The sequence below is a fragment of the Anser brachyrhynchus genome, assembly GCF_964034855.1.
Source record: "Anser brachyrhynchus genome assembly, chromosome: 4".
In the NCBI taxonomy this organism is placed as follows: domain Eukaryota; kingdom Metazoa; phylum Chordata; class Aves; order Anseriformes; family Anatidae; genus Anser; species Anser brachyrhynchus.
In genome coordinates, this window is record NC_137698.1 from 56,608,114 (window position 1) to 56,627,986 (window position 19,873).

General features: G+C 35.4%; 1 protein-coding gene across 2 annotated transcripts in view; it reads left to right on the forward strand.

Annotated features, from left to right (window-relative positions):
• Nucleotides 1–19,873, forward strand: part of LOC308193833 (uncharacterized protein) — a 568,958-nt gene that overhangs the window by 40,877 nt on the left and 508,208 nt on the right. For both annotated transcript variants that reach the window (XM_080588912.1, XM_080588913.1), the window contains exons 6-8: nt 6,429–6,865; nt 9,332–9,447; nt 15,016–15,062. In XM_080588912.1, coding sequence (XP_080445038.1) covers nt 6,749–6,865; nt 9,332–9,447; nt 15,016–15,062 — 280 coding nt within the window. In that variant the 5' untranslated portion in view covers nt 6,429–6,748. The remainder of the gene's footprint in view (nt 1–6,428; nt 6,866–9,331; nt 9,448–15,015; nt 15,063–19,873) is intronic.

The following is a 19,873-nucleotide window of genomic DNA, read 5'->3' on the forward strand; positions in this document are numbered from 1 at the left end:
TAGGTTTACTTGTACAAAGAATGGTGACACGTGTTTAATACAGATAACTGACTGCTTATCAATTTTTTTCTAATTAGACATTTTTGCATTATAGGATTTTGCATTATAGGATTAATGTAGACACTGTTGGGACACTGCACAAGAAATGTGTATTTCACAAGTGAGATGATTTAGTAAAACAAGTTTTGTATTTCTTCATAATGTTTCTTCAGTGTTAATGACTTGGAACACTGCATTAAGTATAATTTTAAAAATAGTCAATGCTGCTATAATGAAGTTGGGAAATCCTTGAATCTAGTAATGCTTGGACATGATATGTTGCATGTTTCTTTGTCTTTGTATATGCAACTATGAATTTGTTCATCTTTTTCACGAACATGAATCCCAATTCAATCACCTTTTGTTTAAAAGTGTGATTCACATAATTGTGCACCATAGTTCCCATTGTGAAACAACTTCAGCAAAACTGAAATACTACAAGAACAAGTATATCCTTCCTTCTGTCTGGAAGCTAGGCAAAATGAAAATGTAGCTATGGACTCTAGGTTTTGTTTGTGTGCTAAAGATACAGTATATGTCTGTCACACTCATGGCATGACTAAAGGTGAAGGCTCTACTGCTAACCAGGGTGAAATGTTCAAAGTTTGAGGAGAATCAGGTACATTTAAAAATGTATAATTATTTAAAAAAACTAGTTCCTTTTGGAAAGAGAAACCTCTGATGAGTAATCTTCCAGTAAATGATGCCAGGAGGCTGTTGTATTTAAGATCTTTCTTTGTTCTACCCTGCACTGAAAAATTACCTTAAATGTAATTACCCACATTTATGAAATCAAGCAGGGAAGGCAGGAAACCAGCACGGCTGAGCAAGGACCTGCTGGTCAAAATGACGTGTAAGAAGGGAATGCACAGGCAGTGGAAGCAGGGACATGTGGCCTGGGAAGAGTACAGGGATGACACCCAGGTATGTAGGGATGGGATCAGCAAAGCCAATGTTGGAGTTGAACTTGATAAGGGATGCGTAGAATAGTAAGAAGGAATTCTATGGGTACATTAGCCATAAAAGGACAGCGTACACCCCGATAAACAAGATAGGAGAGCTGGTGACAACAGACATGGAGAAGGCTGAGGTACTTAACATTTTTTTTTCCCTCAGTCTTCACTGGCAATCACTTTTCCCACATTTCTCAAGTCTCTCAAGTCCCTGATCCTCAATGCAAAGACTGGGGGAGTGAAGTCCCTTCTGCTGTGAGTGAAGATCAGGTCTGAGACCACCTGATGAACAACAACATGCATACATCTATGGGGCCTGATGAGATGCATTCTAGTGTCCTGAGGGAACTGGCTGATGTAGTTGTCAAATCACTCTCCACTGTATCTGAAAAGTCATGGCAGTCAGGTGAAGTCCCAGGTGACTGGAAAAAAGGAAATATCAGTCCCATTTTTAAGAAGGGTAGAAAGAAAGACCGGGGAACTACTGGCTGGACAGCCTCACCTCTGTGCCTGGGAACATTGTGGCACAGACCCTCCTTGAAGTTATGTTAAGGTACATGGAAGACAGGGAGATGATTCGAGATGGCCAGCACAGCTTCACCAAGGGCAAATTGTGCCTGACACATCTAGTGGCTTTCTGTGATGGAGTGGATGCAACAATGGACAAAAGAAGAGCAACAGATATCGTCTGCCTTGTAAGGCCTTTGATGCCTTACACACAACATCCTTGTGCCTCCGCAGAACATCTTTGTCTCTAAATTTAAGAGAGATGGATTTGATGGATGGACCATTTGATGGATGGACTATTTGGTGGATAAGGAATTAGCTGGATGTCCACATCCAGAGAGTTGCAGTCAATGGCTCAATGCCTAGGTGCAGACCAGCGATGAGTGGTGTCCCACAGGGATCTGTATTGGGATTGGCACTGTTTAATATCTTTATTAACAGCATAGACAGTGAGATCAGGTGCATGCTTAGCAAGTTTGCAAATGACACCAAGCTGAGTGGTGCAGTTGGTACAACAGAAGGAAGGGATGCCACCCAAAGGGAGCTGGACAGGTTTGAAAAGTGGGCCCACATGAATATCGTGGAGTTCAACAAGGCCAAGTGCAAGGTGCTGCACATGGGTTGGGCCAATCCCAAGCACCAGTGCAGAGAGAGGAATGAATGGATTGAGAGCAGCACTGTGGAGAAGGTCTTGGGGATATTGATGGATGAAAAATTGGACATAAACTGGCTATGCTGGCTTGCAGCTCAGAAAGCCATTCATATCCAGGGCTACATCAAAAGAGGTGTAACTGACACTTAGAGGGAGGTGATTCTCCCCCTCTAATCTGCCCTCATGAGGCCCCACCTCAAGTACTACATCCAGGTTTGGGGCCCCCAACATAAGAAGGACATGGACCTGTTGAAGCAGGTCCACAGGGGGAACATGATGATGATCAGAGGGCTGGAGCATCTCTCCTGTGAAGACAGGCTGAGAGAGCTGGGGTTGTTCAGCCTGGAGAAGAGAAGGCTACAGGGAGACCTTACTGCAGCCTTTCAATACTTAAAGGAAGCTTATAAGAAAGATGGAAAGAGACTTCTTACAAGAACATGCAGTGTTAGAACAAGGGGTAAGGGTTTTAAACTAAAACAGGAGAGATTTAGATTAGATGTAAAGAAGAAATTCTTTACTCTGAGGGTGGTGCAGCACTGAAACAGGTTGCCCAGAGAAGCTGTTCAAGGCCAGGTTGGATGGGGCTTTGGGCACTCTGGTCTAGTGGAAGGTGTCCCTGCCCATGGCAGAGGGACTGGAATTAGATGATCTTTAAGGTCCCTTCCAACCTGAACCATTCTATGATAATATGATTGATACAAATCATAATAATCATCCATGCCAAAACTGTTGTAGAGAAGGAAGATGGAGAGAAGAGTAGATCTTTCCAGAATGTTAATAATTGCATGAGAAAGGAAGGGGTAAATTGCTTTTCATGTACATTTTGCATACGGCTAGAAAGACGTATAAGGAACACAGGAATTTTACCAGAAAAATATATTAACTTCTTGACTGTGAGAGGCTGAAGATAAACATAATTTAGCAGGATAAACCTAATGATAGACATCACATCACATTAAAATAGAGATTGAGGAAATTATGGCAGATGAGTTCAGAATATATTTCTGTAAAATTCTGAAATGTACCTTCCTGCCCTATGTTATCTGGTAACATTCACAGCCTGAAACATTTGCCTACAGACTGCTACTTACATATGTATTGCAAAAAAGTCTGATCCTTAGCTGAGGGACATGGACAATATGAACATAAAATGATGCCAAGTCCTCAGAAATTTTGGATTATAGAAGGAGGTGGTCTAGGAAGAAGGAAAACATAATGACAATTAGTTGAACTCATCTTGTTTTATTAAGGTACCATGGCATCTGTTAGCAATTGCACTTAAACTGATAAAGAACCATCAATGTGTCAAAATATAATATGAGATTTTTTAAGTAGATTCTGAAGAATTACCTTGAGTTACAGCAGATTAGAATCATGTACATCTTTTGTTTCTATGTATCAGCTGATGTTTTGTAAAATAAAGATAACATTATTATAAATGGCGGTCTAACTTAAGGATTTTGTTCCTGTGCTGTTTTGTGGATAGGCAAAGAAAACAGCTGCTGTTTTGGCTCCAGTACAGAATACCAAATCCAGTGTTACTGCTAAATTGTGATGCACTTAAACCTATTTAGCTTATACCGTATGAAGGCTTAGTTAAGTCAAGGTGACTCTTCATGAGATAAAGTATTTCTAGTGATGGTTAAGGTCATCACAGTGACCTGCTTATCTACATATCATTTCAAAAATAATTCACTTATTTTAAGAAGGTAACAAGATCACATCAACCCTGACAAATCTGACGTTTGTGCTGAAGAAAATGACAATAATTGTATACCATCTTTTGCTGCAAAGAAGATGCTCCTTTAATACTAATTCCATTTTATACACAGACAAAACAAATTGAAATGGCTGATTTTACTGAGAGCAACTGAAACAGAAATAGAAAAAATACCTTAGCATAACAGGAAAATCCTTCAATCCAATAACCATCATAAATAACAGCACAAGGAGAAAAAACACCAGAGTGCTACATAAAGTGGTATATGAAACATATACTGGAAAGGAACTTTGTAAAAGAAAATAACTTTTTTGACAGAGAGGGATTAAATGTCTTAATTAAAAAGTAGTGGAGTTATTAATTCAAACAGCTTACATATTACCTAGCAATTGAAAACCCAGCAGGACGTATAAAACACAGTTTTCTGTCTATTAAAAGCAGTCTTTGGAAGCATCATGAAAAAATGCAGAGAATGCACATTTTGGATCAGCATAATGACATCCACCACATCCCTGTAGGGGTACTAGAAAGAAATGTTTAAGTTGTGTACCAATCTCATTTTGCTGATAACACTTTTCATCAGAATAGATGAAACAAATGTGACTTTCAAAATATAATCATGAAGGACAAGGACACTGGATAACAGCAACCACTTTAAATGTCTCAGGAACTTGCACTGTAAATGTGCATGTTATCAACTTGAAGGCAGACCAATGTACTTCAAGGCAAACTGCCCAGATTATTTTAGCTCTTGAAGTAGGAAGGACACATAGTACATTAAATGTATTATACAGGTTACAAAAGAGAGGCATATTCTCAGCATCACATAAATATGAAATAGCCTGAGGTGAAAAAGAGCTGCAACCAGAGGCCAATAGATAGTCTTTAGCTGGATGTTAAAAAAAATAACTTCCTAATAAGGAAGACAGCATAGCAAATATGCAGCATTTCACTAAAGGTATAATGTTGTATTTGTAGTATGCCTGGAAGAAGCATTTAATAGATAGAATAATCTTATGAGGGCAACTAATACTGGACACAAGAAATTACATCTAAAATACTTGCTAAATTACAGGCTACAGTTTTGCAATTGAAAGATAAAAGTGGATTTGCCAGAATGCTGGCTAAAGTCAGAGAATAATTATAAAGCTCTTACTTGGAAAAAAAAATAAATATTCAATGAGTCAGAAAACCTGATTGTAAAAATGACACTGAAACAAAGACTAGAAACAATCTTTTAATAGCTTGCTGAAATACAAACAGAATGCACCAATTTATAAGAAGGGCCAAAAAGAGCATTTTCTCTTCTGGACATGTAGGTAAATAGGAAAAGAAAAGACTTACAATTGATAGTTCAACTGGGAAAAAATCCCTGCCTAGAAAATTATATTGAAGTAGTTATACTGATTGTTGGATTACATTCAGCAAAATAAATCAGAGTAATGCACAGTCAAATATGTATCTACATTTAGATCTTCACCTAATCCTCCATCTGATCTTTGACAAAACCAGTTTTGACGTTTGGTTAATAATTAATTCATACTTAGACATTGTTACTCCTTTCTGCTTCCCTATATCATTACACTAGTCAGGATAAAATATATTCTAGAAGATAAATTTGACAGATTCACATTTTTTTCTCCTCCCTCTGAATATGTTTCTTGAAAGAAAACCTGCATCCATGACATTTCTGGAATATTGCCATAAACTTGACAGGTTCAGATAAAACTTTACAATTACTTTTTTTCAACTTAACCACCTTTGCCTTCATGCTCACTACTACTGAAAATATTGAATACAGCAAATAACGCCATCATGCTATTCAAAATCAAATGCTGAAATAATGGACAGAGTTTATAAACAACATTAAATTACTCAGATGGACATGTCCTATTCAATATGGAAGTACTAATCCCAGAATATGCCTTTAACTCTCTAGGAATATCTGACTACAGTATCAATGGACACTTTCAGAAATATTATGAAGATAGTAAACCTGGTCACTGTGTACTGCATAAGAAGAAACCAGCCATTTTACTTCAATGGATCAAGCTTTTATCAAGCATTTATAATCAAGTATTTATAATGGAGAGCCTTTATAATAGTGTTTGTAAAAATATACAGTTATATATCTTAAATCTTGTTTCCCAACACTGTATACTTACTGTTTTATATCCTTTCTGTTAGGACTTTCAATTATGACAACATCGCTTCACTTGCAAATACTAGGGGATAAGTAGGAAACGTACTTAGAACTTAATTTTTAATACAATGACTTCAGAATTCTGATATATATATTTTTTTTTTTCGTTCCAGATTTTATTCTTTTTCAATCCTTTCTCTCAATTTCTGCATGTCTTCTGTAGTCAGAAAGCGTAACCCAGTTTCACCATCTACTCATGCTATCCTTTCATAATTACTGGTTCCAGACAAACTCTTCTATTCACATTAGCCTGCTGCAGAAGATGGTAAACCAATGGGGTGTGTGGGGTGGTGGTTGTGGTGGTAATATCTATGCAGAGGTCATATGATAATCCTGATAATCCTTCTATTCCAGACACTGGGGACTGTTCAACCTGGAGAAGAGAAGGCTCATGGGTAGTCTTGTCAATGTGTATAAATACCTGATGGAAGGGAGTGAAGAAGATGAAGCCAGACTCTTCTCTGTGGTACCTGGTGGCACAACAAGAAGCAGTGGGCACAAAATGGAAGATAGGAAATTCTGTCTGTACATAAGAAAATACTCTACTATGAGTTGAATACAAGAACAGATTGTGCAGAGAAGCTGTGGAATTGCCATTCCTGAAGATATTCAAAACCTAACTGGAGATGGTCCTGCTCAAGATGAACCTGTTTTAAACAGGAGGTTTTTACCAGATGACCTCCAGAGGTGTCTTCCAACCTCAGCAAATTTGTGACTCTGTGATACACTTACTCAAGGGTCAGAAGAATTATGATGTTCACAAAAAATGCTGGACTACGGAATTGCAAATGGTAATAAGTGCACAAAAGAAAGAAAAGCTTATGCTACCTTTTGGATCTATGCCCAGGAGCGACAGAAGTCTAACCTGCACCCCTAAATGCGCTTCTCAGGCAGAAATTTAACTCCTAGGATATCAATGGCATTAGCAAGGAGAAAACAGTTTGTAAAATACAGAAACATCATTTTAAAATGGCTATGTAATGATGTCACACCGAAGTCATTATTTCCATGTTCTCATTGGACTTGAATGGGAGAAAAGCAAGGCTGGATTAAACAGTAACTTTTCACTCATCTCAAAATAATCTCATGATAAAATGTATAGTTCTGTAGAAAGATAGAAGAGGTAGTCTGAAATAAAATACAAGGTATAAGCACTTGACTCCTAAAAAGTTTGAAGTAGACAGAAATCTAAATAGCTAGAGAAATGCTAATGATGCATAAATTCCTTATTAGACACCTCAGGTGACCCATCTGAGTCTTAAAGCTTTCCTGCTCATACATACACTGAATTTAACAATAATGGAAAAAGTAATTGAGAACTGTTAGGTCATGTATATCTTTCATATATAGCCTGTTTTGTCCTTTTTAGCAAGCGAGGGATATACAGTACTAGAGGGCTTGTAGCTGAGTAGAATACCTGAGGTTTCGTTTCTACTTTTCTTGCAGTGTCGAAGATCTTCATAACAGCACATACATGGTCAAACTATTTATGTAAATTACCTTTAACAGAAATCTTAAACCAGTGCTTTCCAGTACAAGTTCCTTGATGCCACTGCAAAACTTACCTATAAATGCCTAAGTACGCCTTTAGCTGTCCCTAACAAATAAACAAGCAAGCAAACAAACAAACAAAAACAAAAAACAAGAACACACACAAAAACAAACTTGGTAAGCCAGTATTTAACTGTCAGTGGATTCTACAAATGCTTATAAATACAAATCAGAAGACACACATAAGTTTTATTCTGGAATAACAGTATCTAGTTTTGCTTATTTTTTCCTGTAAAGACTGTAAAGATCATCTCTTATTTTATATGCTAATCCCAAGCTATGCATGGACAAGAAACAGACTTTTTTTTTTTTTTTTTTAATCCTACACTTTACAGTCAGACAAGAGAGAGAGGTTTTGTTTCTACTTTAAAGAGGAATTCAGTGGCTTGCTAATGTAGGAATTTTTGATCATGCACAAATTGGATTCAGATTTTCTGAATCTCTTTTCTTTTCTTGACACATCCTTGTTTTTCTCTGAACTTTTTCTTAGGACACCTAGTGGACCAATTAATACTTATAGAAAAATAAAATAGATAAAAGGAAATATTTCAATATATAAAACAAGAGCTTTGTGACAGTTTTCTGATAGAGAATCACAAAGACAGTAGTAAATAAAATTTCAGAGAACTATTATATATTAAGAAAATATTAAAAGCATTCTTAATGCAATAGATACTGTAACTAGCTATAACTAGAAATTCTAATAATTTTTAAAATAATAAATACTAAAAAAATAAATACTAAAAAATAAAAACTTTAAAATAATAAATACTAAACAAAAAAAAAAGAAAAAAAAAAAAAGCTCTGTACTGTATCTTATTCAAAGGCCAACAACGAAAATTAAAATAACCTGTAGAAATAGAATTAGAAAAAGGAGAAATACCTTGGCAACTGCAAACAGAACAATGATGAATTAAGTCTCTAGAATCTATGTGGTGCAATTATAAGATTCTTGGAATTATCTTAAAAAGATAAATTTGCTTGTTCTGCTACATACAGAAAAAATAAAAAAGGAAATACATTCAGCTAACAGAGTGATCCCATATTAAATTCATTTTCCTTTTAAGAGACAATTGAAAATAAGGACAGCCATCCCTTTGGGCAGTTCTAAAACACTGTGGCATCTGAAATAAGTTTGTGAACATCACTAGAGAAATGATAGGAAATAAAATGTGCAGATTTTTGGTAATAAAATGACACGATGGGTTGCTATCAAAATCAAACGTCAGTCAAAGTAACAGTCTTGTCAGCATTATGACTGGAATTGGACAAGGACTACTAAAGGTAACAGCAGACTTGGATTAAAGGTGAAAAAATGCAGGTCTCAGGGGACTTTGTCTATGCAATAAATTTAAAACAATTCAGTAATGGAAGTACTGCATTAAAGGATACTAAAAAAAAAAATCAACAACATTTATCCTCTTTGTCCTTGAAAGCAACAAAAATGAATCAACTATGACATATAAATAAAGTGTGCATATAGAAAACATTGGAAAAGGTACTAGAAGTTATGGTATTTTCAGTTTAGCTAAGCAATTACTTACTTTTTCATTGGTAAATAGCATACATGAAACTACAGGATAAAGGAAAGAAAACAAACAGAATACCAAGACCTAGAGATTTGATTTATCAGGAAAGATAACCAGTGATCTGATTTAATAAATTTGCTTTTTTTTTTTTTTTTTTTTTTTTTTTTTTTTTTTTAGGAAAGCAACAATTTTAAGACTAAAATCAGAAAATCTGTTTGTGATCATGGTAAGTTTGGAGTAACTTCACCAGACTGGCTGTTTTCTCCTCACTACTTTTTATCTGAAAGAAGAAGGTATGTATACATTCTCACCCTAGCCACAAATTATCCCTTGCTAAGCTATCAAAACTATGGCTTAGTTACAAAATGGCAAGAAGTTATACTTTTTTAAAGGAAGCCTTTTCTCAACATTTCTGAGAAAGCGTTTGAGATCACTCTAATTATCAGTTCGTGTCATTTGATTATCAAGAGTGAAGCTCTGAACTTTATGGATGTTACGAATATTGAAGGATAATGCTTTTTCCCCACTTCAGTGCGGCATCAAATGTAATTACCTTAGATCTACACAACTGCAGAGCAAGTTTACACTGGCTTGTGGGAATAACATGTCTTAGTTATCTGCCTAGCACTTTTTAAATTATACAAAGGTTTATGCCTCCACTATTTAGAGCGAGCCTTTGAAATTTCACCTGGAGATAGCCACAAGACAAAAAACCAGCAGCGCCACCACCACTAACAAAAACAGCAACAACAAAAACAAACAAACAAAAAAGAAAACTGACAACCTTTCTCTCATGCAATTTAGTTCAGGATATATAGTAAGGAATTAATGTCATTTACACTTTCAGCAAAGTTCTGGTAAGATAATGTACCAGAAACAGTATGTGCTAAGGCACAGTCCTCAAACCATCTGAGCATAACAGTAGCTGGCACCATTGGTTAGTATTTTTCCTATGAATTTTTACTTTATTAGAAAAAAACAATTCCTTAAACTTGCAATGTTAAATTTAAAGTTCCTGAATGTCATGGTTTGGGCTGGGATAGAGTTAATTTTCTTCATAGAGGCTCATATAATGCTGTGTTTTGGACTTATGGTGAAAATAGTGGTGATAACACACCAATGTTTTTAGTTGTAGCAGTGCTCGCACAGAGCCAAGGACTTTCCTACTTCTGGTGCTGCCTGGCCAGTGAGGAGGCTGGAGATGCACCAGGAGCTGGGAGAAGACACAGCCAGGACAGCTGGCCCAGACTGGCCAAAGAGATATCCATACCATATGGCATCATGCTCAGCAACAACAGCTGGGGGAAAGGAGGAGGAAGGAGAGAATGTTCGGAGTGGTGGTGTTTCCCTACCCAAGGAACTGTTATGTGTGAAGAGCCCTGCTTTGCTGTGAGTGGCTGAACACCTGCCTGCCGATGGGAAGCAGCGAATGGATTCCTTGTGCTGCTTTGCTTGCACATGTGGCTTTTGCTTTCCCTAGTAAACTGTCTTTATCTCAAACAATGAGTTCTTGCACTTTTACCTTTCCAATTCTCTCCCCCATCCCACCTGGAGAGAGTGAGCGAGCAGTTGCGCAGTGCTCAGCTGCTGCTGGGTTAAACCACAGCACTGAAACTTTGTGCCAAAAGCCTGTTCAGGTACTCTGTGTAAGAGCTATTGGTCTTACCCTGAAACCAGGATGGAAAAATAATACATTAAAAATATTTGTATAAAAGAACATGTATCAGCTCCTATGTTTGGAAGGTAAATATTTTCCAAAACTATTTCTCATTTAAAAAAAAAAAAAGTCTTCCAAGAAAAAAATGACGTGTAGGAATAAAAGTCTGATGTGACAGAAAGTTCCTCACAGAATTTACATGCCAAAAGCTGACAACCAGTAATTCTTCCTAGTAACAATAACAGAAATCCCTTCTACATTAGAGAAATCCCTGTTCTGTTGGTATAATAAAGTTAGCTGACAAGGTTTTTAATTGTGTATTCAAGAACAAATTCTGATAGTTATTGTATTTTACCTTGATTAGTTCTTTTTTTTTTTTGTCAGGAAAAACAAAGTTTTGAAATTTAACTGTGAGTTAACTAAAAGGCAGGTGCCATCATAAATGTTTGGTGTTGCCATGCAAATAACAATACAAATCATTACAAATGATATGTTACATCCCACAGGATGTCACAAATCCATTTACATTTATAATCTAATTAGATATATCAATTTCTTTCTCCACTTTCCACTGTCTTCATTACCAAATTGGAAATGCTGCATTCCTGATACATGTGTATTATTAGCAACCAAGGACTGCATTTTGGAAAGATTCATTATTGGTTTGTAACCCAGAGGACACAAATGATATCTCATGTAACATGTGATATGTTCCCATACAGTATTTCTTTTCTCCATCCTTGTGACCTGCAGCAAGCAGAAAGGGTGAAATAGAAAGGACAGAGGGAAAAAAAATCTCTACACAGTCTGTAGAGATACTAGAAGAAATGAGGTCACGTGAATGATGACAGAAACTGTACACAGTTAACATCAGCTTTTCTGTCCTTGCATATTTTCTTGAACATCTCTACTCAGATGCATCCAGATATGAGGTGGGCATTTTGTATTCCATATACTGACCATGTTTGCAAGCAAAAATCCTTCTCTGAGATGGTATTTCACAAAGTAGTTTTGCAAATCAAAATTGAATATTGGTCACATAATGGAAAATTTGTGCATTATGGTTTTAATATTGACTATTATTTAACAGCTGCAAAGGTAGTAAGTGTGATTCCACTTCTAGGACTTCTTTGTTAAGAGATTACTGAAACACTACTGAATTTGAGCTTTTCAGAAGATAGCTTTTCAATAAAACAGATCTAAAGTCTGAGGTTTCAGTTAAGTTGTTCTCCTGTGGGAATTGCAACCTTTAAAGTGGCACAGTACTACCCAAAAAGAGTACATATACCCTTGACAGGAGCTCATCACAAAATCTCCTAGAAGTCCAAAACAAAATAACAGCTTGTTTGTCCTTTTGATGATTGCAATTTAATGGAAGGATAAAAGCAGCTATCTTTGGTGACTGCCAGTATAGTGTAAACAGTTGTGTTCTACTGTATTACACATATATGTCCCTAACTGACGTCAAGTGGTGTCTATTTTTGATAACGAATGTTTCATAAGAACCTAGAGTGTAAGTTCTACATGCTCTTTCTACCTTAAATAGAAATTTTCTTGGTTTTGTATCCACTCATTTCTAGCCTGGTAAACCTGTTTCATCAACTATATTTTTGTGCAATACTCATCCCTGTGTGGTTTGAGTTTACAAGGTTTTGGGCAAGGCTGTGTCAGCCTATCAACCATTTGAGATTTCTTCAGTTTCAAACTGGTTGCTAGTGAGATAACTGATTCTGCTGTAGTTCTGAAACAGGGTCAGACTGTGTGCCAAGTCTGACATATTCTATATGCATCAGACATGCATAATATGTGCAGCTCCATTGGGAATGTGCATCACCTAAAGCAACCCCTTCTTACAAGCGAATGAGTGCTGTACTTTTTCTCTGTGTGACTCTTGAAAAGTCCTTTATATCAAAATCATCTCTTACACAAAAGGTGTAACAATACGATCCTAAACATCTGTATACTACTTTTTTTTTCTTTTTTTACACTAGATAAAGCTGCAACCCACCTATCTTTTTGACAGGCAGCTACTGTCAAATCACCTGCAAAAACAGGGAAGTTCATTAAAAAGAACACATTTTTCACAAGGATGTCTTTACACCCAGTGAAAGCACAAAGCAAAGACTGCAGAATAAAAGGACATATGAAAAGAAAATGTTGAGGAATAGGCTCAGACAAGTGAGAAACACAGAGGAGAAGTATAACAAAAGGAGTTCATCTAGTAAACATATCAAAAACAGATAGTAAAATTAGTCAAGACAGTTTTTCAAGCAAAAATGAGATGGCAAAGTTAATGAGAGGAATAAAAAAACCACTAAAAATAGCTCTCATTTTTTCCAGTAGTTTGCACAACATGTGGCAATAATATAGAAATTACTAGAAAATTGTTTGCAGTATCCATTTGTTTTGAGAATGTAAACCAGATTTCACTTCAAAAGCAATTTCATAATAATGACTTTTCACATCAAGGAGGTAAAGCAAAATTAGACAGGAAATTCAATATTGAAAATATTTCTTTGGTTCTTTTTCAGCATGTTTCTCTGCTTCCTGAATGTCTGCTTTTCTTTTCTTAAATCTTTTTTATTGGTGCTCTGTAGCAGATCTTTACCCTATTCGGCTCACATTTAATATCAAAGTTACCGTATCTTTTATTCTATGACTGATTTTTATTCAGACTGATTTTTTGCAAACTAGCAGATGCTAATGGTGCAGAAAAGTGCATATGAGCTTCAGAGATCATTGGTGAATCATTGCATGAAGCCACAGATAATATGGATATGTACACTCTAGCTTTACTGAAACAGACTTTGAACTGTCATGGGTTTGGATATCAGTTGGTCAAATATTTCATTTCAAGGAAATTATTTTGTGTGTGTGTGTGCGCCAAAATAAAATATGATGTTAATCCAGTGAGACTTGGGCCCCACACTGCTTCAAATAAGATTAAAGGGATTGCCTACCAGGGTGAAGTTCTATTAAATTTATAAATATTCATTGGTATATTGAAAAGTTTAAGGCAGACTGAATTTCAGTTAATTGCTTACAGAAAGTAATCTTATTTAAAAGAATACTATTAATTAGATTTTCAAGGAAAAAAGACTGGGAACCCAAGATTTTTGTACAAAGAGAGGCTTCAGGCAGATGAGTTTTATGAAACACAGAAGTCATCAGATCAATTATGAGGGTTAAATTAGTTGCTAGTTTGGCATGAAGATATTTTGTAGTTACAATATAATATCAGTATGCTTTTAAGGGATTCATTGTAGATGAACATTCTCAACCAATTGGAAGTTTCTGAGTATTGAGTTAAAAGCGACAGTATCCCTGGTAACATCAAACAAAATTAAATTAGCTGAAAAACTGAGCTACATCATTCAAAACCACAGATTAGAGATGACAGAGTAGTAGAATCATCTCTATCTGAGGAGGTATCAAAACAAACAAACAAACAAACAAAAAACACAAAGAAGTCACAAAACAACAAGACTTGCTCTGCAGTGTCAGTAGACAGTACAAGCCATGTGAGTACTGTAATGAAGAGAATGGCCACAATGTGCTGTCACAACCCAAAGAATCACTTATTAATAAATGTGTAAGGGATGATAACAAAGCAGCATTTTTCTTACAATGCCTTCCAAAGCTAAATCAGTATTTCTAGGAACTGTGTTAACAAGGCATAATGTTGGAATTCAGTAAGACAGAAAAATATTGGTGCTACTGAGAAATACTAATCCTCTGACTTGGTTTCTTTGCCAAGAATTTCATATGTTCATGGCGCCCAAGGTTAGAAGCTACTATTTGTCTCATTTTCCTTTTATCACAGGCTGAAATAATCTAACAGTTGTCCACAAATAAATTTAAAAAAGCTGTTTGACTAAGGGCTTGTCTATGTGGGGAAATAAATGTGGAATGAATTAGGATGTGAAATGATAGGCCACTAACTCCTCTCATTAACTCTCCAGAATAGCACTCCTACTCGGCTGCAATAATGCTGCTGTGAAATGGATTTTAATATAACTTGGAACTGTATTAAGATACAATGTGTTGAAGTTTTCTCTAGCAGGTTGTTTTATTTGTCAAACAGGAGGTTATACAGGAAGCCACTGTAAGACTGTCAGCAGTAAAATAATTAAATCGCTTCTCCTCATTAACTTCCACATGTAGAATGTCCCAAAATAACATGTAGTTAAAATCTGTCTTCCAGGCTATGTCTTCCAGGTAGAAAAAGAATCATCTTTATTTACACTAAAGGTTAATCATCCTTTTAATATAATAAAAAATGGTGCTTCTTTTCACACTCAGAATCTGTAAAAACCTTGGCTTTCAGTCTTTAGTTCTTTTTTCTTTTTAAGTATTCAATTAAGGAGTCCTTTAGTAGTCTAGTAGGAAAATACTTATACCCTGAACTGAATGAAAAGAATCATTAAAGTCAGTGGAGAAAGCTCTCATTAACTTCAGAGGATATGAAACTGATTCAGAAAATCCTAAAAAAGTTTTGTTACTTCCTTTATTTCTTCATGAAATTTATTTTCCAGTCTGCTGAATGTATCTATTTTGTTCAATATTGCAGGAAAAGGCACAAAATAAAACTGATCAGCTGTCAGGGTTAATACATAACCTCTGTACCACTGATGCTTATAAGGTTTAAACTGTTAAATACGGGTAATCAGTCATACAGAAGTGCTCATTCAACTCCTAGGCTGATCTTTTCTAGGTTGTTATTAAAATAGGAGTGAGCACAGGAGATGACTCTGTAATTACATGGATCCAGTTGTTTTGTTACTCCTCACAGTTAATTTAGTTCTAGATCCTAATTGGGACAGATGCCTGCTGTGTTATCAAGTAAAGACAAATTCTTGCATTAAAGGCTCTTCTGCTTGGGTATATGTTATATTGGAAATGAACTTCGTGTACTTCTGAAAGCATAGTAGTTTCCTAAATTAAATCACAGAATCATTCAGGTTGGAAAAGACCTCTAAGATCATCTAGTCCAACCTTTAATCTAGTACTGACAAGTCCACCACTAAACTGTGCTACTAAATTCTCTACATGTTTCTTGAAGACCTCCAGGGATGGTGACTTAACCACTTCCCTGGGCAGCCTGCTCCAATGCCGCACAACCCTTTCAGTAGAGAAATTTCTCCTAATATCCAACCTAAACATCCCCTGGTACAACTTGATGCCATTTCCCCATATCTTATCACTTGCTGCTTGGGAGAAGAGCCTGATCCCCACCTCTCTACAACCTCCTTTAAGGTAATTGTAATTAAGGTTACTGTAATGCAATAAGGTCTCCCCTGGACCTCCTCTTCTCCAAGCTAAACAACCCCAGCTCCCTCACCTGCTCCTCATAAAACTTGTTCTCTAGACCCTTCACCAGCTTCGTTGCCCTTCTTTGGACATGCTCCAGCACCTCGATGTCCTTCTTGTAGTAAGGGGCCCAAAACTGAATACAGTACTCGAGGTGTGGCCTCACCAAAGTGAAGTACAGAAATTAAGCTCCCTCTGAGAATGACTTCAGAATAAATGGAAACACCAAAGACTAATGCTCTAAATAAATAACAGAGGACATGATGCAAATCAGACAGTAATATAGCTCATGGAAATCTCTGTGCAAGTATATTCATGTTTCAGTGACAAGAAAAAAAAACAAAAAAAATCTGTATGTATTTATATATATTTTATTTTATTTTATTATATTTTATAGTGAATCTAGGTGTAATTATTTACAAATAATACTGCAAAATGAAATTAATTCCGTTTTGTGGAATATTTTAGTTTTATTACACCTTGCAATGAAATCTAAAAATTTCAATTTCTTCCTTTGAAAGGGAAGTTGCTATGGATTATGCAAATCTTGAGGCATCCAAGCACACTTTAAGTGTGCTAGTTCTGTGTTGACACGTAATCCTGCAGTCTTCAAAGCCTGCTCACTAATATATCTATGAAATACTTGCGATATTAGAAAACAGTGATCAAAGTAAAACTTGGCAGACTTTTAAAATAAATGGTTAATTAAAAAATAAGAGTTTCAGTTTATACTAACTTTTTTCTCCAGCTTATTCTTTTTTTCCATAACCATTGAATTGTGTTTCAAAGCAGGCCCTTTCTGCTGTTTTTTTTTTTTTTTTTTTTCCTGGGATATGCAATTTCTTAACAAATGGGCAGTCATCAGAAAAACGTCTTTGAACCAGTTTAATTTCTTCTGTAGATTGTACAATCTGTTTAGTACTCTGCTTTGGTGTAAATATCACACTGATAAAGTTCTTAAAAGTCAATATGGAATAATAAAGTAAGATTCTCTTTTCACAGAAATAATCAGCTTTTCCCAGCATAATCTGGGATTTCAAACCTCGCTGCAACCCAGACTAATGATTCATGCAGTTGTAATCATAAACCTTTTTGCCCTAACCTTCTCACACATAAAAGTCAATTTATACAATACTCAGCTATTTATATGGTAATATGGTACTACAGGACACAAAACCCAAACTCCCTTTACTTTATCTATGTAATTACATATCTTTGTTATTGTTAACATTGAAAAGTTAAGAAAAAGTAGTTTGCAGCCTGTAATAATTTTGAAGTTTTTTTCTCCTGATCTAAATCCAGGGAATTTCTTTGTCCAGAACATTTTCTTTTTTTTTTTTTTTCCAGTGATATTTAATTGGGTTCATAGTAGTTTTCTTTCATGGTAAGCTTCTGAAAAATGAAATTATTTGCTAATAAAACAACACATTCTTCCTTTCAAGTGCAGTAAAAAGAGAAGGGCAAGGATGCTCTTTAAAAGTAGCACTTATGATAGAGATCTGTCTCTGTGAAGGAACCATCGCACTGTCCACTTACTAAAGATGTGTGAAGAACACTTAAACTGCACAGATGCATGGAATTTTCTGTTAGCAATACAAAGTTGCATATAAATGCTTTTAGGTTTTGTGAAACTTAAAAACCATTGTCTAGGAGCACTGAGCATATCTGTGATTAAGGACTGCAATATCAGTCCTTAACTTAAGAAAAAGTCATAATTCATGACCTTTCAGCAAATTTTCCACAAACTGAAAAATGTGCTCTTTCATCTTTTTATGATGAAGTACTGCAGAATTATCTCAGAACCATTTGTATTACAGTTATTTACTTCTGATTCCTTACTTAGTTTAGCTTCTGTGACATTTCAAATAAAATGGAGAAAACTGGCAAACTGGTCTTGAAACTGTATATGCTCCAATTACTAATCTTAGAGTTGGAAGCAAAAATCAGTGTTTTGCTAACTTTTTTGAATTAACACAACACTTTTTATTCAAAGTGGATTGCTATTTCCTTGGCAGAAAGAAAAAACTCATACCTGGATAGATACTGGAAAAGCAACAGAATATTTTGTGGGCCAAAATTCTGACATTAATTTCCTTTAGACATTAACAATGAGAAATAATCTGCACACCACAATGAAACTAAACATACTGCCAAATTCTTTTTACTTAAAGGTTAGAGCAACTGAATGTAATTTTCTCTGGAAGGAGAAATTGGGTAAAATTAGTGTAGGCTGTAGAGAAAAGTGACATCTGAAGTAAGGGTTAACTGCAGCACATTTACTCTGGGTCTTTCAGCTATGGACATTGCATAACAGGAAAAACACCATCTGTTTGCAGCCAGAATCAATTTCTGACACTAGGTATCAAGAAAACTGGGAAAGTAGCAGAACTTGCCCCTAAGGACTATAATGCGTCCGAAACAAGTTACGAAGTAGGAAGCATGGACTTATTTTTGTAAGTACTGAGAACTTCATTTGAAGTCACTGGGAGATGTGGCTCTCAGAATCCCTGAAAATCAGATTGACCATAGAATTAATTAAAATTATGCTAGATTAACATACATAAATCACACTCTTATTTTATCCTGACACTTTTGTGTATTACTTGGCAGCGGTCAATAAGCCACTTTGCACTCAAATCATTATTTAGAATTTTTATTAGTACACTGGCAAGGGACCATATTAGCAATCTGTAAAAGTTGATAGAAAAAAGTCTGGTCTAGGAGATAAACACTGAAATGTTGTTTATTACAGAAAGACAGGCATTGACCTAACATCCTCATTTCCTCAAAGGCAAGGAAAAATCTGTCTTACAGGGAAATTTAAAAGGAAAAAATGAGGAAGGTCGTCTATCTTCCACTACATAGTTCTTTCAAAATGGGTAAAGACGCATAACTTTGTTAAACCTGATTATCAAAGCAATGCAGAATGTCTATCATAAAAAATAAATAAATAAATTGAGGTAAAGTAAAATATGAAACAAGACATTATTTTATCACCTGTTATCTAAGCAAAATAATTTTGCTATATTATCTTTTACTTCTCCATATTCACTATCAAAAAAGTTCAGGAGTGGATATTTAAGTTTAATAAAATGCTAAGACTACATACAGCAAGGTTCTGAACTTGATATCAATTTTATTTATTGGGAAATTAAAAGATTGAGTTATATTTTGGATAAAAAAAAAAAAAATAGGAATTACATAAAGCTCATTTCTCATGCCCTCAGTATGAAAACTTGGAAACAATGTTTTCAAATGAAAACCAAAAACACAAAAATGAGAACAAAATCTGTACGTGCAGATCCTTGTAGTTCAAGATATCCAACAAGAAAGAGTAGCAAGATTTCTTTGTTAGAGAAGCAAGATTTCTTTGTTAGAGAACTGAAATTGATGCATTTTATCAAATAACCAGTATCAGCCAACCATCATCTCTCTGACTAGCTCTAACTTAAGGTATCTTGAAAAGTTTGTTTACGTATAAAGGAATTTAATGTATAACTAATACTCAGGTCAGACACAACAATATTAGATCATAATAGAACAGGAATTAAGTATTTTGAAGAGGGAAACTGGAGTTTATCGAATTAAAATAATGCATTTAGCAGTGCTAACCTAAGAGTGTAAAGTAAGTTCAATTTTGAAGGTGTGTTGAGTAAATTATGAAGCAAAATGCTGCTTTCTTTAAAGTCTCAAATGTTTCTTATTTTTTTCCTAGATAATAAAAGTACTGTAAGATGTTCAGGCACTACATT